The 16,496-nt window shown below is 59.7% G+C and overlaps 2 protein-coding genes across 3 annotated transcripts in view; both read left to right on the top strand.

The window, feature by feature from the left end:
• LOC134434059 (DNA-directed RNA polymerase II subunit RPB1) overlaps nucleotides 1-5,811 on the top strand; it is a 36,370-nt gene extending 30,559 nt beyond the window's left edge. For both annotated transcript variants that reach the window (XM_063182755.1, XM_063182756.1), the window contains 5 exons: nucleotides 284-487; nucleotides 2,158-2,344; nucleotides 3,305-3,418; nucleotides 3,680-3,829; nucleotides 4,521-5,811. In XM_063182755.1, the coding sequence (XP_063038825.1) occupies nucleotides 284-487; nucleotides 2,158-2,344; nucleotides 3,305-3,418; nucleotides 3,680-3,829; nucleotides 4,521-5,677 (1,812 nt within the window). In that variant the 3' untranslated portion in view covers nucleotides 5,678-5,811. The remainder of the gene's footprint in view (nucleotides 1-283; nucleotides 488-2,157; nucleotides 2,345-3,304; nucleotides 3,419-3,679; nucleotides 3,830-4,520) is intronic.
• A 3,109-nt stretch (nucleotides 5,812-8,920) lies between these two features.
• LOC134434057 (telomerase Cajal body protein 1-like) lies at nucleotides 8,921-15,116 on the top strand. Its single transcript, XM_063182752.1, has 10 exons — nucleotides 8,921-8,948; nucleotides 9,064-9,145; nucleotides 9,290-9,388; nucleotides 9,975-10,083; nucleotides 11,222-11,310; nucleotides 12,280-12,370; nucleotides 13,051-13,183; nucleotides 13,573-13,781; nucleotides 14,257-14,360; nucleotides 14,966-15,116. The coding sequence occupies exons 1-10, from the start codon at nucleotides 8,921-8,923 to the stop codon at nucleotides 15,114-15,116; spliced, it is 1,095 nt and encodes a 364-aa protein (XP_063038822.1).
• Nucleotides 15,117-16,496: the final 1,380 nt, after the last annotated feature.

Genomic DNA, 16,496 nt, shown 5'->3' on the forward strand with positions numbered 1-16,496 from the left:
TAATGGGATTCCCACCCTCTGGATTTTGGGATTTCCCACCCCCTGGATTTGGGGATTCCCACCCCCTGGATTTGGGGATTCCCACCCGCTGGATTTTGGGAATTCCAGAAGCTGTGGATCTCAGCGTTTCCGACCCCTTGGATTTGGGGATTCCCACCTGCTGGATTTGGGGACTCCCAGCCGCTGGATTTTGGGAATTCCAGAAGCTGTGGATCTCAGCGTTTCCGACCCCTTGGATTTGGGGATTCCCACCCTGAGTTTTGGCGTTTTGGGGTCCCCGCAGGTGCTGGGCATCGAGGCCGTGCGCAAGGCGCTGGAGCGGGAGCTCTACCACGTCATCTCCTTCGACGGCTCCTACGTCAACTACCGGCACCTGGCGCTGCTGTGCGACACCATGACCTCCAGGGGACACCTGATGGCCATCACCCGGCACGGCGTCAACCGCCAGGACACCGGGCCGCTCATGAAGTGCTCCTTCGAGGAGACGGTCAGGGGACAGCGGGGACAGCAGGGACAGCGGGGACAATGGGGACAGTGGGGACAGCAGGGACAATGGGGACAGCGGGGTTTGGGAACCGCCAGGACACCAGGCCGCTCATGAAGTGCTCCTTCGAGGAGACGGTCAGGGGACAGTGGGGACAGTGGGGACAGCGGGGACAAAGGGGACACTGGGGACACTGGGGACAATGGGGACAGCGGGGACAGTGGGGACAATGGGGACAACAGGGACAATGGGGACAGCGGGGTTTGGGAACCGCCAGGACACCGGGCCGCTCATGAAGTGCTCCTTCGAGGAGACGGTCAGGGGGCAGCGGGGACAGTGGGGACAGCAGGGACAATGGGGACAGCGGGGACAATGGGGACAGTGGGGTGGGAATGGAGATTTGGGAATGGCCAGGACACCGGGCCACCCATGAAGTGCTCCTTCGAGGAGATGGTCAGGAGACAGCGGGGACAGTGGGGACAATGGGGACAGCAGGGACAACGGGGACAGCAGGGACAATGGGGTTTGGGAACTGCCAGGACACCGGGCCCCTCATGAAGTGCTCCTTCGAGGAGACGGTCAGGGGACAGCGGGGACAGCAGGGACAGCGGGGACAATGGGGACAGTGGGGACAGCAGGGACAATGGGGACAGCGGGGTTTGGGAACCGCCAGGACACCAGGCCGCTCATGAAGTGCTCCTTCGAGGAGACGGTCAGGGGACAGTGGGGACAGTGGGGACAGCGGGGACAAAGGGGACACTGGGGACACTGGGGACAATGGGGACAGCGGGGACAGTGGGGACAATGGGGACAACAGGGACAATGGGGACAGCGGGGTTTGGGAACCGCCAGGACACCGGGCCGCTCATGAAGTGCTCCTTCGAGGAGACGGTCAGGGGGCAGCGGGGACAGTGGGGACAGCAGGGACAATGGGGACAGCGGGGACAATGGGGACAGTGGGGTGGGAATGGAGATTTGGGAATGGCCAGGACACCGGGCCACCCATGAAGTGCTCCTTCGAGGAGATGGTCAGGAGACAGCGGGGACAGTGGGGACAATGGGGACAGCAGGGACAACGGGGACAGCAGGGACAATGGGGTTTGGGAACTGCCAGGACACCGGGCCCCTCATGAAGTGCTCCTTCGAGGAGACGGTCAGGGGACAGCGGGGACAATGGGGACAGCAGGGACAATGGGGACAGTGGTGTTTGGGAACAGGATTTGGGTTTGGGAATGGGGATTGGGGTTTGGGAACCACCCGGACACCGGGCCGCTCATAAATTGCTCCTTCAAGGAGATGGTGAGGGGACAATGGGGACAACGGGGACAGTGGGGAATGGGAATCGGGTACGGGGTTTGGGAAGGCGGTTTGGGGTGAGAATGGGGTTTGGCAATGGGAATTGGAGTGGGAATGGGGTTTGGGAATTGAGAATGGGGTTTAGGAATGGGGGATTGGGGTGGGAACAGGGTTTGGGAATGGAGATTGGGGTGGGAATGGAGAGGGAACAGGAGTTGGGGTAGGAATAGGGATGGGAATGTGAATTGGGGCGGGAATGTGGTGGAAACGGGGTTTGGGTGCTGGGAACAGGGGTTTCTGTGAACATTTCCCAGGATTTGGGGTTCAAGAGTCACAATTAACGATTGAAGCTGGTTTCGGGGTGTCCCCTCACTCAGGTCGACGTCCTGATGGAGGCGGCCGCCCACGGGGAGAGCGACCCCATGAAGGGCGTGTCCGAGAACATCATGCTGGGCCAGCTGGCCCCGGCCGGCACCGGCTGCTTCGACCTCCTGCTGGACGCCGAGAAGTGCAAGCACGGCATGGAGATCCCCAGCGCCCTGCCCGGGCTCGGCGTCGGCGGCCGTGAGTCCCCAAAAACCCTGGGGACACCCCAGAACCCTGGGGACACCCCCCGAGAAAATTGGGACAACCCCGGGAAAGTGGGGACAACCCTGGGACAGTTGGGACAACCCCAGAACCCTGGGGACAGCCCCCAGGAAAATGGGGACAACCCCGGGAAAATGGGGACAGCCTCAGAACCTTGGGGACACCCCCAAAACCCTGGGGACAACACCAGAACCCTGGGGACAGCCCCCGAACCCTGGGAACACCCCCTGGGAAAGTGGGGGCACCCCCAGAACCCTGGGGACAACCCCCAAGGAAATGGGGAGAACCCCCGAGAAAGTTGGAACAACCCTCAAGAAAATGGGGACAACCCCAAAACCCTGGGGACAACCCCAGGAAAGTTGACACCCCTTGGCTTGGTGGCCAGGTTCCTCCAGGAGCAGCTTGAGACAGCCCAGGGGTGGTGGCACCCCAAGGGTGGTGGCACCAAGATCTTCAAGGTCATGGTGGTCATTGGGCACTTGTGGGCAAGAGGGGACAGCCTCAGGTTTTGGGGTCCACCAGGACTGGATCCTACAAGGGTGGAGTTGGGGACACCTCAAGGGTGGTGACACAAAGACTGCTGATGTCACTGTGGCCACCACCGTGTCCCAGCCCTGGTCACCTGGTGTCCCTCAGATGTTGACGTCCCCCAGATTTTGGTGTCCCCCTAATGTTGCTGTTCCCATATTTTGCTATCCTCCCAATGTTGACGGCTCCAGATGTTGGTGTCCCCCCATATTTTGATGTCCCCATATTTTGCTGTCCCCATATTTTGGTGTCCCCCCAATGTTGATATCCCCCCAAAATTGCTGTCCCCATATTTTGGTGTCCCCCCAGTGTTGATGTCCCCATATTTGGTGTCCCCCATATTTTGGTGTCCCCCCATTTTTGGGGTGCCCCTGACCCCTTTCTCTCTCTCTCTCTCTCTCCCCACAGCCACCGGGATGTTCTTCGGCTCCGCCCCCAGCCCCATGGGGGGGATGTCCCCGGCCATGACCCCCTGGAACCAGGGGGCCACCCCGGCCTACGGAGCCTGGTCCCCCAGCGTGGGTGCGTGGGGCACTGGGGGGAGCTGGGAGGGACTGGGATGGACTGGGAGGGGTTTGGGGTAAAATGGGGATGGCTGTGGGGCAGATGTGGGGTGTCCTGGGTGCATTGGGGCTGGTTTTGGGGTCCTGGGCCGGTTTTGGGTTCCCCCTGACCCCCATTTCTCCCCACAGGCAGCGGGATGGGGCTGGGCTGTATTTGGGGGGTGGATTTGGGGTCCTGGGCTGGTTTTGGGGTCCTCCTGACCCCCATTTCCCCCCACAGGCAGCGGGATGACCCCGGGCGGGGCCGGGTTCTCCCCCAGCGCCGCCTCCGACGCCTCCGGGTTCAGCCCCGGTTACTCCCCGGCCTGGTCACCAACGCCCGGATCGCCGGGGTCACCCGGGCCCTCCAGCCCCTACATCCCCTCCCCCGGTGAGTACAGCCCCAAAAACACCCCAAATACCCTGAAATACCCCAAAATAACCCAAAATACCCTGAAATAACCCCAAATACGCTGAAATAGCCCCAAAATACCTTTAAAATAACCCCAAATACCCATAAAATACCCTGTAACACCTAACAACAGCCGAAACACACTGAAACACCCCAAACACCCTGTAACACCCTAAAATATCCCTGAAATAACACAAAGACACGTGAAACACCCTGTAACCTGTAACAATACCCCAAAACCACATTGAAACATCCCAAAACACCCCGAAAATAACAGAAAATAACAGAAAACTTCCCAGAGAGTACCCTGTGACTTGTAACAATATCCTAAACACCCTGTAAAACCATAAAACACCCTAAAATAACCTCAAATAATCCAAAACACCCGTAAAACACCCTGTAACCCCTAACAACACCTTGAAACACCCCAGAACAGCCCCATAACACCCGAACAACATCTCAAAGGGACCCACAATATCCCAACACCACCCACAGCCCCACAACACCCAAACAACACCTCTAAGAGACCCACAACACCTCAGAGGGACCCCCGACACCGCAAACAGCCCCACAACACCTGACCAACACCTCAAAGGGCCTCACAACCCTCCACAACACCCCAACCACCCTGTCCCAACACCCTGGTGACCCCCGTGTCCCCTCTCCGCAGGTGGCGCCATGTCCCCCAGCTACAGCCCGACGTCCCCCGCCTACGAGCCGCGGTCGCCGGGGGGCTACACCCCACAGAGCCCCAGCTACAGCCCCACGTCCCCCAGCTACAGCCCCACATCTCCCAGCTACAGCCCCACCTCGCCCAACTACAGCCCCACCTCGCCCAGCTACAGCCCCACCTCTCCCAGTTACAGCCCGACCTCGCCCAGTTACAGCCCGACCTCGCCCAGCTACAGCCCCACGTCCCCGAGCTACAGCCCCACGTCCCCCAGTTACAGCCCCACCTCGCCCAGCTACAGCCCAACATCGCCCAGCTACAGCCCCACATCTCCCAGTTACAGCCCCACTTCTCCCAGTTACAGCCCGACCTCGCCGAGCTACAGCCCCACCTCTCCCAGTTACAGCCCCACTTCCCCCAGCTACAGCCCAACCTCTCCCAGCTACAGCCCGACCTCGCCCAGCTACAGCCCCACCTCGCCCAACTACAGCCCCACCAGCCCCAACTACACCCCGACGTCTCCCAGTTACAGCCCCACCTCTCCCAGTTACAGCCCCACCAGCCCCAACTACACCCCGACCTCGCCCAACTACAGCCCCACCTCTCCCAGCTACAGCCCCACCTCTCCCAGCTACAGCCCCACCTCTCCCAGCTACAGCCCGTCCAGCCCCCGCTACACCCCGCAGTCGCCCACCTACACCCCCAGCAGCCCCAGCTACAGCCCCAGCAGCCCCAGCTACAGCCCCACGTCCCCCAAGTACACCCCGACCAGCCCCAGCTACAGCCCCAGCTCCCCCGAGTACACCCCGACATCGCCCAAGTACAGCCCGACCTCGCCCAAGTACAGCCCCACGTCCCCCAAGTACAGCCCCACCTCGCCCACCTACAGCCCCACCACGCCCAAGTACAGCCCCACGTCGCCCACCTACAGCCCCACCTCGCCCGTCTACACCCCGACGTCGCCCAAGTACAGCCCCACCTCGCCCACCTACAGCCCCACGTCGCCCAAGTACAGCCCGACGTCACCCACCTACAGCCCCACGTCGCCCAAGGGCTCCACGTACAGCCCCACGTCCCCCGGCTACAGCCCCACGTCGCCCACATACAGCCTCACCAGCCCGGCCATCAGCCCCGACGACAGCGACGACGACAACTGAGGGCTCCGACTGTGGGCACGGGGGTGGCACAACCCCAAAACACCCCCAGATCCATGTGGGGATGGGGGTGGTACAGCCCAAAAACACCCCCAGATCCGTGTGGGGATGGGGGTGGTACAACCCAAAAACACCCCCAGATCCATGTGGGCATGGGGGTGGTACAACCCAAAAACACCCCCAGATCCCTGTGGGCATGGGGGTGGTACAGCCCAAAAACACCCCCAGATCCGTGTGGGGATGGGGGTGGCACAACCCAAAAACACCCCCAGATCCATGTGGGCATGGGGGTGGTACAACCCAAAAACACCCCCAGATCCCTGTGGGCATGGGGGTGGTACAGCCCAAAAACACCCCCAGATCTGTGTGGGGACGGGGGTGGTACAGCCCAAAAACGCCCCCGAATCCGTGTGGGGACAGGGGTGGTACAACCCAGAAACACCCTGGAATCCGTGTGGGGAGAGGGGTGGTACAGCCCAAAAACACCCCCAGATCTGTGTGGGGACAGGGATGGTACAGCCCAAAAACACCCCCAGATCCATGTGGGGACGAGGTTGTTGTTGTTCTCAAAGATCCCCACGTGGATACAGGGTCGGGGTTGTTGTCACCCCAAAAACCCCACAGGCCATGGGGGTGACCCCTGGATCCATGTGGGGACATGGTTGTTGTCACACCCCAAAAACCCCACATGGATATGGGGTCGGAGTTGTCACCCCCAAACCGCACAGGCCATGGGGGTCATCCCAACATTTATTTGGGGACAGGGTTGTGTCACCCCAAACCCCCAAATTCTGATGGGGATGGGCTTGTCACCCCAAAATCCCCACATGGATACAGGGATGGGATTGTTGTCACCCCCAAACCCCACAGGCCATGGGGGTGACCCCAGAATTGATTTGGGGCTGTGGCGGTTGTCACCCCCCAGACTCCCACATGGATACGGGGTCAGGATTGTTGTCACCCCAAAAACTCCCACATGGATACGGAGTCGGGGGTGTCAACCCCAAACCCCCAAATTCTGATGGGGACAGGGTTGTTGTCACCCCCAAACCCCGCAGGCCGTGGGGGTGACCCCAAAATTGATTTGGGTATGCGGTGGTTGTCACCCCCAAACCCCCACATGGATATGAGATCGGGGTTATTGTCACCCCAAAACCCAAAATTCTGATGGAGTTGGTGTTGTTGTCACCCCCAAACCCCACAGGCCGTGGGGGTGACCCCAAAATTGATTTGAGGACGGGGTTGGATTTGGGGTCGGGGGTGTCACCCCCAAAACCCAAAAACCCAAAACTGGCTGTGGGGGTGACGCATGAATTTCCATGAGAAAAGGGTTGTCACCCCAATAAAACCTCTACAGGTTGTGGGGGTGACCCCAATATCCGACGGTGACAGGATTGTCACCCCCAGATGGAAATGGGGTTGGGGTTGTCACCCTCAAATCCTGGAATTCCAGTGTGGACAGGGCCGTTGTCACCCCCGTTGTCACCCGGACTGTTGGGGTGACCCTGGAATTAGGGTGACACCAGAGGATGGTGGCGGCCAAATTTGAGGTCACCCCTAAATTGGGGTCACCCCCAAAGTTGGAAACACCCTCAAGTTTGAGGGGTAACCTCTGAATTGAACTTTTGGAGGACCCCAAAGTTCACAGGGGGCAACCCCCAAACTGGGAGGGACCCCTGAGCTGGGGAGGACCCCAAAATTGGGGAGAAAACCCAAAATTGGGGAGAAACCACCTAAATTGGGGTGTAACCTTTAAATTGAGGGGTTGATCCCTAAATTGGGGTCAAACCCTAAAATTGGGGGGTTGATCCCCAAACCTTCAATTTGGGGTGACCCCCAATCCGAGGGTGCCACCCCCCCCCCCAGTTTAGGGGTGACCCCCCCAGTTGGGGCGGGGGAGGGGCAGACGTGGGAGCCCCTCCCCCTTTTTGGGTTTTTTTTGGGGGGGTTGTAATTTATGGGGTTCGTTAATGAGGAGGGGGAGGGGGGTGGGGGAGGGGCGCTCGTTGGTGGCGGTTTTGGGGTTTGGGGGGGGCGTTCTTTGCCCCTCCCCCACCCCCCTTTGTTTCGCTGTTTTCACTCTTGGGGTTGTTGGGGGTGGGGGGGAAATGAATTTTGGGGAATTTCTGATTTTTGTGGGGAAGTTAATAAAAGTTTTACTGATTTTCATCTGCGGCTGTTTTTGGGGGAGGGGGGACACCCCAAAACTCCTCGTTTGGGGACAGCTGGGCACAGCTGGACAGCTGGGCACAGCTGGACAGCTGTGGTGGCCCTGGAGAGCTTGGGGATGTGGAGGAACATCAGGGTGGGCACGGAAGAACATCGTGATGGCCATGATTGGGTGATGGCGGCCATGGTTGTGTCATGGTGGCCATGGTTGGGTGGTGGTGGCCATGGTTGGGTTATGGTGGACATGATTGGGTTGTGGTGGCCATGGTGGGGTCATGTCAGGCATGGTGGGGTCATGGCGGTCATAGTTGGATCATCATGGTCATGATTTGGTCATGATAGTCATGATTGGGTCATGGTGACCATGGTTGAGTCCTGATGGTCATGGTTTGGTCATGGTGGTCATGATTGGGTGATGGCGACCATGGTTGGGTGATGGTGGCCATGGTTGGGTCATGGTGGCCAGTGTTGGGTTCTGATGGCCATGGTTGGCTCATGGTGGTCATAGTTGGGTCATCATGGTCATGGTTGGGTTGTGGTGACCATGGTGGAGTCATGGTGGCCATGACTGGGTCACGGTCAACATGGTTGGGTCATGGCAGCCATGATTGGATGTAGTAGTCATGGTTGGATGGTGGTGGGCATGATTGGGGCATGGTGGTCATGATTGAGTCATGGTGGCCATGGTTGGGTGGTGGTGACCATGGTTGTGTCATGGTGGCCATGGTTGGGGTGCCCTCTGTCACTCTTACCCCCTCAGGTGCCATTTTGGTATGTCCTGTGTCACTCTGACCCCCCCAGACACATTTTGGGTTCCCCCAAACCCTCAGGCACCATTTTGGGGTTCCCCCAAACCCTCCGGTGCCATTTTGGGGTGTCCCAGGTCCCTCTGGACCCTTTTGGGGCGCCATTTTGTGGTCCCCAAATCCCCTTTTTGGCGGGAAAAGCCGAAACCCCGCCCACAGAGGGAGGAGCCAATCAAAATCGCGCGTCATTCCAAATATGGCGATAGAGGCGTGGCCAAAACAGCGTGCCGTTAAGGGGCGTGGCCACCAGGGGGCGTGGCCTCTCGCAGTCATGGCGGCGCCCATGGCGGAAGGTGCGCGTGAGGGGGGCGGGAGAATTTGGGGATTTTTGGGTTTTTTTGGGGTGTTTTTGGGGGGGATTTTGGGTTTTTTGGGGGCGGGGGCGGCGCTCTGACCTCTCCCCTCCCCCCGCAGCCCCTCTGGGGGTTCCCGAACCCCCCGGGACCCCTCAGGACGCGGCCGCGGCGGAGCCCGAGGAGGAGGAGGAGGAGCTCGAGTGAGTTTTGGGTGAAATTTTGGGGGTCTCTGAGGGAATTTGGGTGTTCCTGAGGGGTTTTGGGGGTTCCCTGATTGGTTTTGGGGCTCCCTGAGGGGTTTTGGGGTTCTCTGACCCCCCCCTTTCCCCCCCGGCTCTCCCCAGTTTCCCCCAGTTCGATTTCGGCCGCCCCCCCCACCCGGTTTGGGGGGCTCGGGAGGAATTCGCGAAGCGCCCCGAGAATTACCTGCGAGGCTGCAAATGGTGAGAGACCCCAAAAATCAGCCCAAAAACCTCCCTGAATCACCCCAAAACCCCCCTCTAAAAGTCCGCCCAAAAATCACCCCAAAGCACCCTCCCCCAAAATCACCCCAAAACCCTCCATAAATCACCCAAAAAGCTCCCTAAATCATCCCCAAAATCCCCCCCAAAAATCAACCCAAAAACCTCCCTAAATCATCCCCAAAATCTCCCCAAAACCCCTAAAAATCACCAAAAAAATCCTCCCCTAAACCCTCTGTAAATCACCCCTAAACCCCCCAAAAATCACCCCGAAACCCGCCCAAAAATCTGGGGTGACATTTGGGAGTCCCCAACCCCTGGGTTTATTTTGGGGTGACATTTTTGGGGTCCCCAACCCCCGTGGGTTCATTTTTGGGGTGACATTTTTGGGGTCCCCAAGCCGCAGGTTTATTTTGTGGTGACATTTTCGGGGTCCCCAACCCCCAGATTCATTTTTGAGGTGACGTTTCTGGGGTCCCCAACCCCCGGGTTTATTTTGGGGTGACATTTTTGGGGTCCCCAACCCCCGGGTTCATTTTTGGGGTGACATTTTTGGGGTCCCCCCCAGGGCCCCCGACGGTTCCTGTGTCCTCACCTGCAGCAACGACAACGCCCTGAGGATCTTCGACCTCCCCCTGCCCCCGGGACCCCCCCCGGGGGCGCCCCTCCCCCAAATGGTGGGTGGGGGGGGTTTGGGTCTCTTTTTTGGGGTGGGTGGGGGTCATTTTGGGGGGCATTTGGGTCAGTTTGGGGGGGTTTGGGGTCATGTTGGGGGGGTTTGGGTCAGTTTGGGGGGGTTTGGGGTCATTTTGGGGGGGGGGTTGGGTCAGTTTGGGGGGGTTTGGGGCCATTTTGGGGGGGTTTGGGTCAGTTTGGGGGGGTTTGGGGTCATTTTGGGGGGGTTTGGGTCAGTTTGGGGGCGTTCTGGGGGGGATTTGGGAGGGTTTGGGGTCACTTTGGGGGGATTTTTCGTCATTTTGGGGGTGGGTTGGGGTCACTTGGGGTGTCCTGGGGGGGTTTGGGGTCACTTGGGGGGGTCCTGGAGGGGATTTTGAGGGGTTTGGGGTCACTTTGGGTAATTTTGGGGGGATTTGGGGTCACTTTGGGGGGGGTCATTGTGGATCTCCAGGTGTCACTCAGTGGTCACTCAGGGGTCACTCAGGGTCAGTGGTCACTCAGTGGTCACTGTGGTCACTCACTGGTCACTGTGGTCACTGTGGTCACTCAGTGGTCACTCACTGGTCACTGTGGTCACTCAGTGGTCACTCAGTGGTCACTCACTGTCACTGTGGTCACTCAGTGGTCACTCAGTGGTCACTCATTGGTCACTCACTGGTCACTGTGGTCACTCAGTGGTCACTCATTGGTCACTCACTGGTCACTCACTGGTCACTGTGGTCACTCACTGGTCACTGTGGTCACTCAGTGGTCACTCACTGTCACTGTGGCCACTCAGTGGTCACTCAGTGGTCACTCATTGGTCACTCACTGGTCACTCACTGTCACTGTGGTCACTCACTGGTCACTGTGGCCACTCAGTGGTCACTCATTGGTCACTCACTGGTCACTCACTGTCACTGTGGTCACTCACTGGTCACTGTGGCCACTCAGTGGTCACTCAGTGGTCACTGTGGTCACTCACTGGTCACTGTGGTCACTGTGGTCACTCAGTGGTCACTCAGTGGTCACTCACTGTCACTGTGGTCACTCATTGGTCACTCACTGTCACTGTGGTCACTCACTGGTCACTGTGGTCACTCACTGGTCACTGTGGTCACTCAGTGGTCACTCACTGTCACTGTGGTCCCTGGGCAGCTCCCGGCCGTGCAGGTGGCCGAAGGTGACACCATCTACGACTTCACCTGGTACCCCCTGATGGACTCCAGCGACCCCCCCAGCTGCCTGTGAGCACTGGGAGAGACTGGGAGGGACTGGGATGGACTGGGAATGGACTGGGATATACTGGGAGGGACTGGGATGGACTGGGATATACTGGGAGGGAGTGGGATGGACTGGGAATGGACTGGGATATACTGGGAGGGAGTGGGATGGACTGGGAGGGACTGGGATATACTGGGATAGACTGGGATATACTGGGAATGGACTGGGATATACTGGGAATGGACTGGGATATACTGGGAATGGAATGGGAATGGACTGGGATGGACTGGGATATACTGGGGGGGACTGGGATAAACTGGGAATGGAATGGGAATGGACTGGGATAAACTGGGAGGGACTGGGAATGGACTGGGATGTACTGGGAATGGACTGGGATACACTGGGAATGGACTGGGATGGACTGGGAATGGAATGGGATTGGACTGGGATATACTGGGAATGGACTGGGATATACTGGGAGGGACTGGGATATACTGGGAATGGACTGGGAGCACTGGGAATGGACTGGGAGGGACTGGGAATGGACTGGGATATACTGGGAATGGAATGGGAGGGACTGGGATAAACTGGGAGGGGACTGGGATGGCACTGGTTGTTAGTGGGATGAACTGGGAGGGTGTGCTGGGAGCAGGGGCAATTCCTGGGAGGTCATTACTGGTCTATACTGGTTCATACTGGTGTGTACTGGTTTATACTGGTCCGTACTGGTCTGTATCGGTCTCTACTGGTCCGTACCGGTCCATATCAGTCCATACTGGTCCTTACTGCTTTGTACTGGTCTTACCGGTCCATACTGCTTTATACTGGTCCATACCAGTCCATACTGGTTTATACTGGTCTATACCAGTCCCTACTGGTTTATACTGGTCCGTACCGCTCCATACTGGTTTGTACTGGTCTATACTGGTCCCTACTGGTTTATACTGGTCCGTACTGCTCCATACTGGTTCATACTGGTCCGTACTGGGCAGGGTGGCCGCCAGCAGCCGGGACAGCCCCGTGCACCTGTGGGACGCCTTCGATGGGAGCCTGAGGGGATCGTTCCGGGCCCACAACCACCTGGTGGGCACTGGGATCAAACTGGGAGGGACTGGGGGGGAACTGGGAGGGACTGGGATCAAACTGGGAGGGACTGGGACAAACTGGGAGGGACTGGGGGGAACTGGGACGAACTGGGGGGGACTGGGACAAACTGGGGGGAGCTGGGAGGGACTGGGATCAAACTGGGAGGGACTGGGGGGAACTGGGAGGATTTGGGGACCCCTGGGATATCCCTGGGTGGGTTTTGGGGTCTCCCCATTCCCTGTAGGGTTTTTGGGCCCCCTCACCTGTCCCAGGCAGTTTTGGGGTGCTCATTTTTGGGGTGCCCCAGGGGTGTCCCAGGCAGTTTTGGGGTGTCCCTGGGCAGTTTTGGGGTGCTCTCAGGTTGTTTTTGGGGTGCTCTCAGGCGGTTTTGGGGTGTCGCTGGGCAGTTTTGGGGTGCTGTCAGGCGGTTTTTGGGGTGCTCATTTCCGGGGTGTCCCAGGACGAGCCCGTGGCCCCTGGGGATATCCTGGCTGGTTTTGGGGTGTCCCTGGGCAGTTTTGGGGTGCTCTCAGGTGGTTTTTGGGGTGCTCTCAGGCGGTTTTTGGGGTGTCGCTGGGCAGTTTTGGGGTGCTCTCAGGTGGTTTTTGGGGTGTCGCTGGGCAGTTTTGGGGTGCTCTCAGGCGGTTTTTGGGGTGCTCATTTCCGGGCTGTCCCAGGACGAGCCCGTGGCCCCCCACTCGCTGGCGTTCTCCCCGGACGGCTCGCGGCTCCTCGGGGGCTTCGACGGCGCCGTGCGCGAGTTCCCGACCGAGCGCCCGGGCCGGGGCGGGGCTCAGCGCAGCCTGCACCGTGAGGGGCGGGGCCTGGGGGGGGCGGGGCTCAATGGGGTGGGGTCTGTGGGAGGGGCTGGGGCGGGGTACGCGCGGTTCCTGCCCTTTCTTTGGGGTTAAAATGGGGTTTGCGTGGGAAACTCGGGGGTTAAAAGGGGGTTGGGGATCACAAAAAGGGGCGTGGTCTAAAGGAAAGGGGCGTGGCCCACATGGGTGGTGTCTAGGAGTGGGTGTGGCCCTGGGGGCAGAGCCTAAAGGCTGGAAAGGGGTGGGGTTTAACGAGGCATAGCAGGGAAAATTTAAATGAGGGCGTGGCTTTGATGGGCGTGGTTTCGGTGGGTGGTATCTAAGGGGGTGTGGCCTCACTGAAGGGGGTGTGGCCTAACCTTTATCTCCACCCCTTCCCAGAGGGTGGCCATGGCCAGCGAGGCCTGATTGGCTGCCTGGCCTTCAGCCCCAGCCAATCGCTGTTCGCCTGCGGCTCCTATGGGCGGAGCCTGGGGCTGTACCCGCTGGAAGGGGGCGGGGCCGTGGCGCTCTGGCCCCGCCTCCCGGCCGCGCCCACTCACCTGCGCTTCAGCCCCTGCGGGACGCACCTGTACGCCGGCGGGAGGAAGGTGGGCGTGGCCTAATGCGGGCGTGACCTAATGTGGGCGTGGCCAAGTGCTGATTGTCCCGGTGGGGGCGTGGCCAGCTATGGGTACAAATTTTGGGTGGGGCATGGGGTGGGCGGGGCTTGTGGATTATTATGAGGGTGTGGCATCATGGTGGGCGGGGCTTTGTGAAGGTGGGTGTGGCCTCAGTGCTGGGGGCGTGGGCTCTGGGCGTGGCTTTAGGGGCATGGTTTGAGGCCTGATTGACATTTCTCAGTGAGGTAGGAGGGGCTTTGTTAAGGTGGGTGTGGCCTCATTGCTTGGGGTGTGGCCTCTTGCACATTGCACATACTGGGCGCGGCTTTAGGGGCGTGGCTTTGGTGTGATTGACATCTCCCAGTGCTGTGGGCGTGGCTTAGGGGCTGTGAGGTGTTTTGCTCATTAAGGGGGCGTGGCTCCGGGCCTGATGGGCGTGTCCCGGTCTGGCCCCTCCCCCCAGGACCGCCACATCCTGTGCTGGGACCTTCGTGTCCCCGAGCGCCCCCTCCTGGCGCTGCCGCGGCGCGTGGCCACCAACCAGCGCGTGACCTTTGACCTCGACCCGTGAGTGACCCCGACCCCCAAAAATGGGGCACCTCTGGGGACACCTGGGGACACCTGGGGAACCTTTGGGGACATTGAGGACACCTGAGGAACCTTTTGGAGACACCTTGGGCACCTTAAAGGGGATTTTTGGGGCGTCCTGAACACCTGGGTCACGTTTTGGGGGGTTCTGGACACTTGGGTCAACTTTTGGGAGAATTTTGGGGTCCTGGACACCTGAGTCACCTTCTGGGGACATCAGGGACACCTGGGGCACCTTTTGGGGGGATTTTGGGGGTGTCCTGGACATCTGGATCACCTTTAGAGTGGAATTTGAGGGGTCCTGGACATCTGGGCAACCTTTTGGGGTCATCCTGAACACCTGGGACACATTTTGGGGGGTTCTGGACACCTGGACCTTTTCCTGGGGGAGATTTTGGGGGGTGCAGAACCCCTGGATCAGATTTTGGGGGATCTTGGGTGGTCCTGGACACCTGGGTCACGTGTTTGGGGGTGCAGCCCCCCCGGATCAGATTTTGGCCGTGGGTCCGAGGGGATTTTTGGTCCCCCCGTTTTCGGGGTGTTTTCAGGGGGTCGGGGTCTCTCACTGCCCCCTGTCCCCCCAGCTCGGGGCGGTTCCTGGTCAGCGGTGACACCGATGGCTTTGTCACCGTCTGGGACACGCTGGCCCCTCCCCCCGGCCGCGGGGACCCCCCCGAGCTGCCCCCCCTGCTCCGGTTCCGCGCCCTCCGCGACTGCGTCAACGGCACCAGGTAACCCCAAAAACCGGGGGTTTTACCCCCAAAAAAATTTGGGGTTTGCCCCATAAAAACATTGGGAATCCCCTCCTAAAAATTGGGGTTTCCCCCCATAAAAACGTTAGGAATCCACCCCCCCAAAAAAAATTGGAAATCTCCCCCAAAAAAGAACAGGGACCCTCCCTAAAAAATCCCTGTGAGCACCCCAAAAGCTGGCGTTTGCCCCCCCAAAAATACCTTGGATCACCCCCAGACCCACAGATTTTCACCTCAAACTCCTCCAAATTTCCATCCCAAACTCCTCCAAATTTCTTTCTTGAACTTCCACCGCAAATCCCCAAATTTTCACCGCAAATCCCCCAAATTTTCCCCCATTCCCAGCCTGCACCCGCGCTGCCGCTCCTGGCCACGGCCTCGGGCCAGCGCCTGTTCCCGGCGCCGTGGGACAGCGGCGGTGACAGCGACGGGGACAGCGAGGGGACACCGGCGCCGGGTGGGGACATCCGGCTGCAGCTCTGGTGGTGGGGACACGAGGACACCAACGGGGACACCCCTGGGGACACCCACGGGGACAGCGGGACCGACCATTGTCACCTACCTGGGGACACCGATTGTCACCTCTCTGGGGACACGGGGACTGGAGATTGTCGCCTCAGCGGGGACACTGATTGTCACATCCCTGGATCCACCGATTGTCACCTCTCTGTGGACACCGGGAGGTCATTGTCACCTCCCCGAGAACGTCCAATGTCACCTCCTTGGTGACATTTGACCTCCTTGGGGACACCTGGACCAGCCATTGTCACCCCCTTGGGGACATTGGGGCCTGAGATTGTCACCTCCCTGGGGGACACTGAGTGTCACCTCCCTGGGGGACAGTGGGACTGGAGACTGTCACCTCCCCGGGACACTGTGACCACTGACTGTCACCTCCTTGGGGACACTTGGACTGGAGATTGTCACCCACCCCAGGGACAGTGACTGTCACCTTTGGGGACCAGAACTGTCACCTTGAGACCCCTGGAGGGTGACAGACCCCTGGTGACCCCAAATGACCCCCCCAGGCCTCGGTTGTACTAAAGCCGTTGTGACTGTCACCCTCTGTCACCCCTGTGGCTGTCACGGGTGGGGGCGTGGCCAGACCTGCCCCACCCTCCCCGCCAGATGCCCCAAATCTTCCCCACCCCCACGGTGGTCCCCACCCTGCAATTCTAGCGTTTCCCCTTTAAGAGACCCCCCCCCACAAAGGGGAGGAGCCTGTTCCTAAGCAGCTTCACTGTCACCATGGCAACGGTGCGGTTGTGGTGTTGCCATGGAAATCTGTGTGGCGCTGCTGGCCACGCCCCCGCCTTGAGGCCACGCCCATCCACGTGGCCACACCCACAACATGGTCAGATGT

This window comes from Melospiza melodia, unplaced genomic scaffold (assembly GCF_035770615.1).
Source record: "Melospiza melodia melodia isolate bMelMel2 unplaced genomic scaffold, bMelMel2.pri scaffold_315, whole genome shotgun sequence".
Classification (NCBI taxonomy): domain Eukaryota; kingdom Metazoa; phylum Chordata; class Aves; order Passeriformes; family Passerellidae; genus Melospiza; species Melospiza melodia.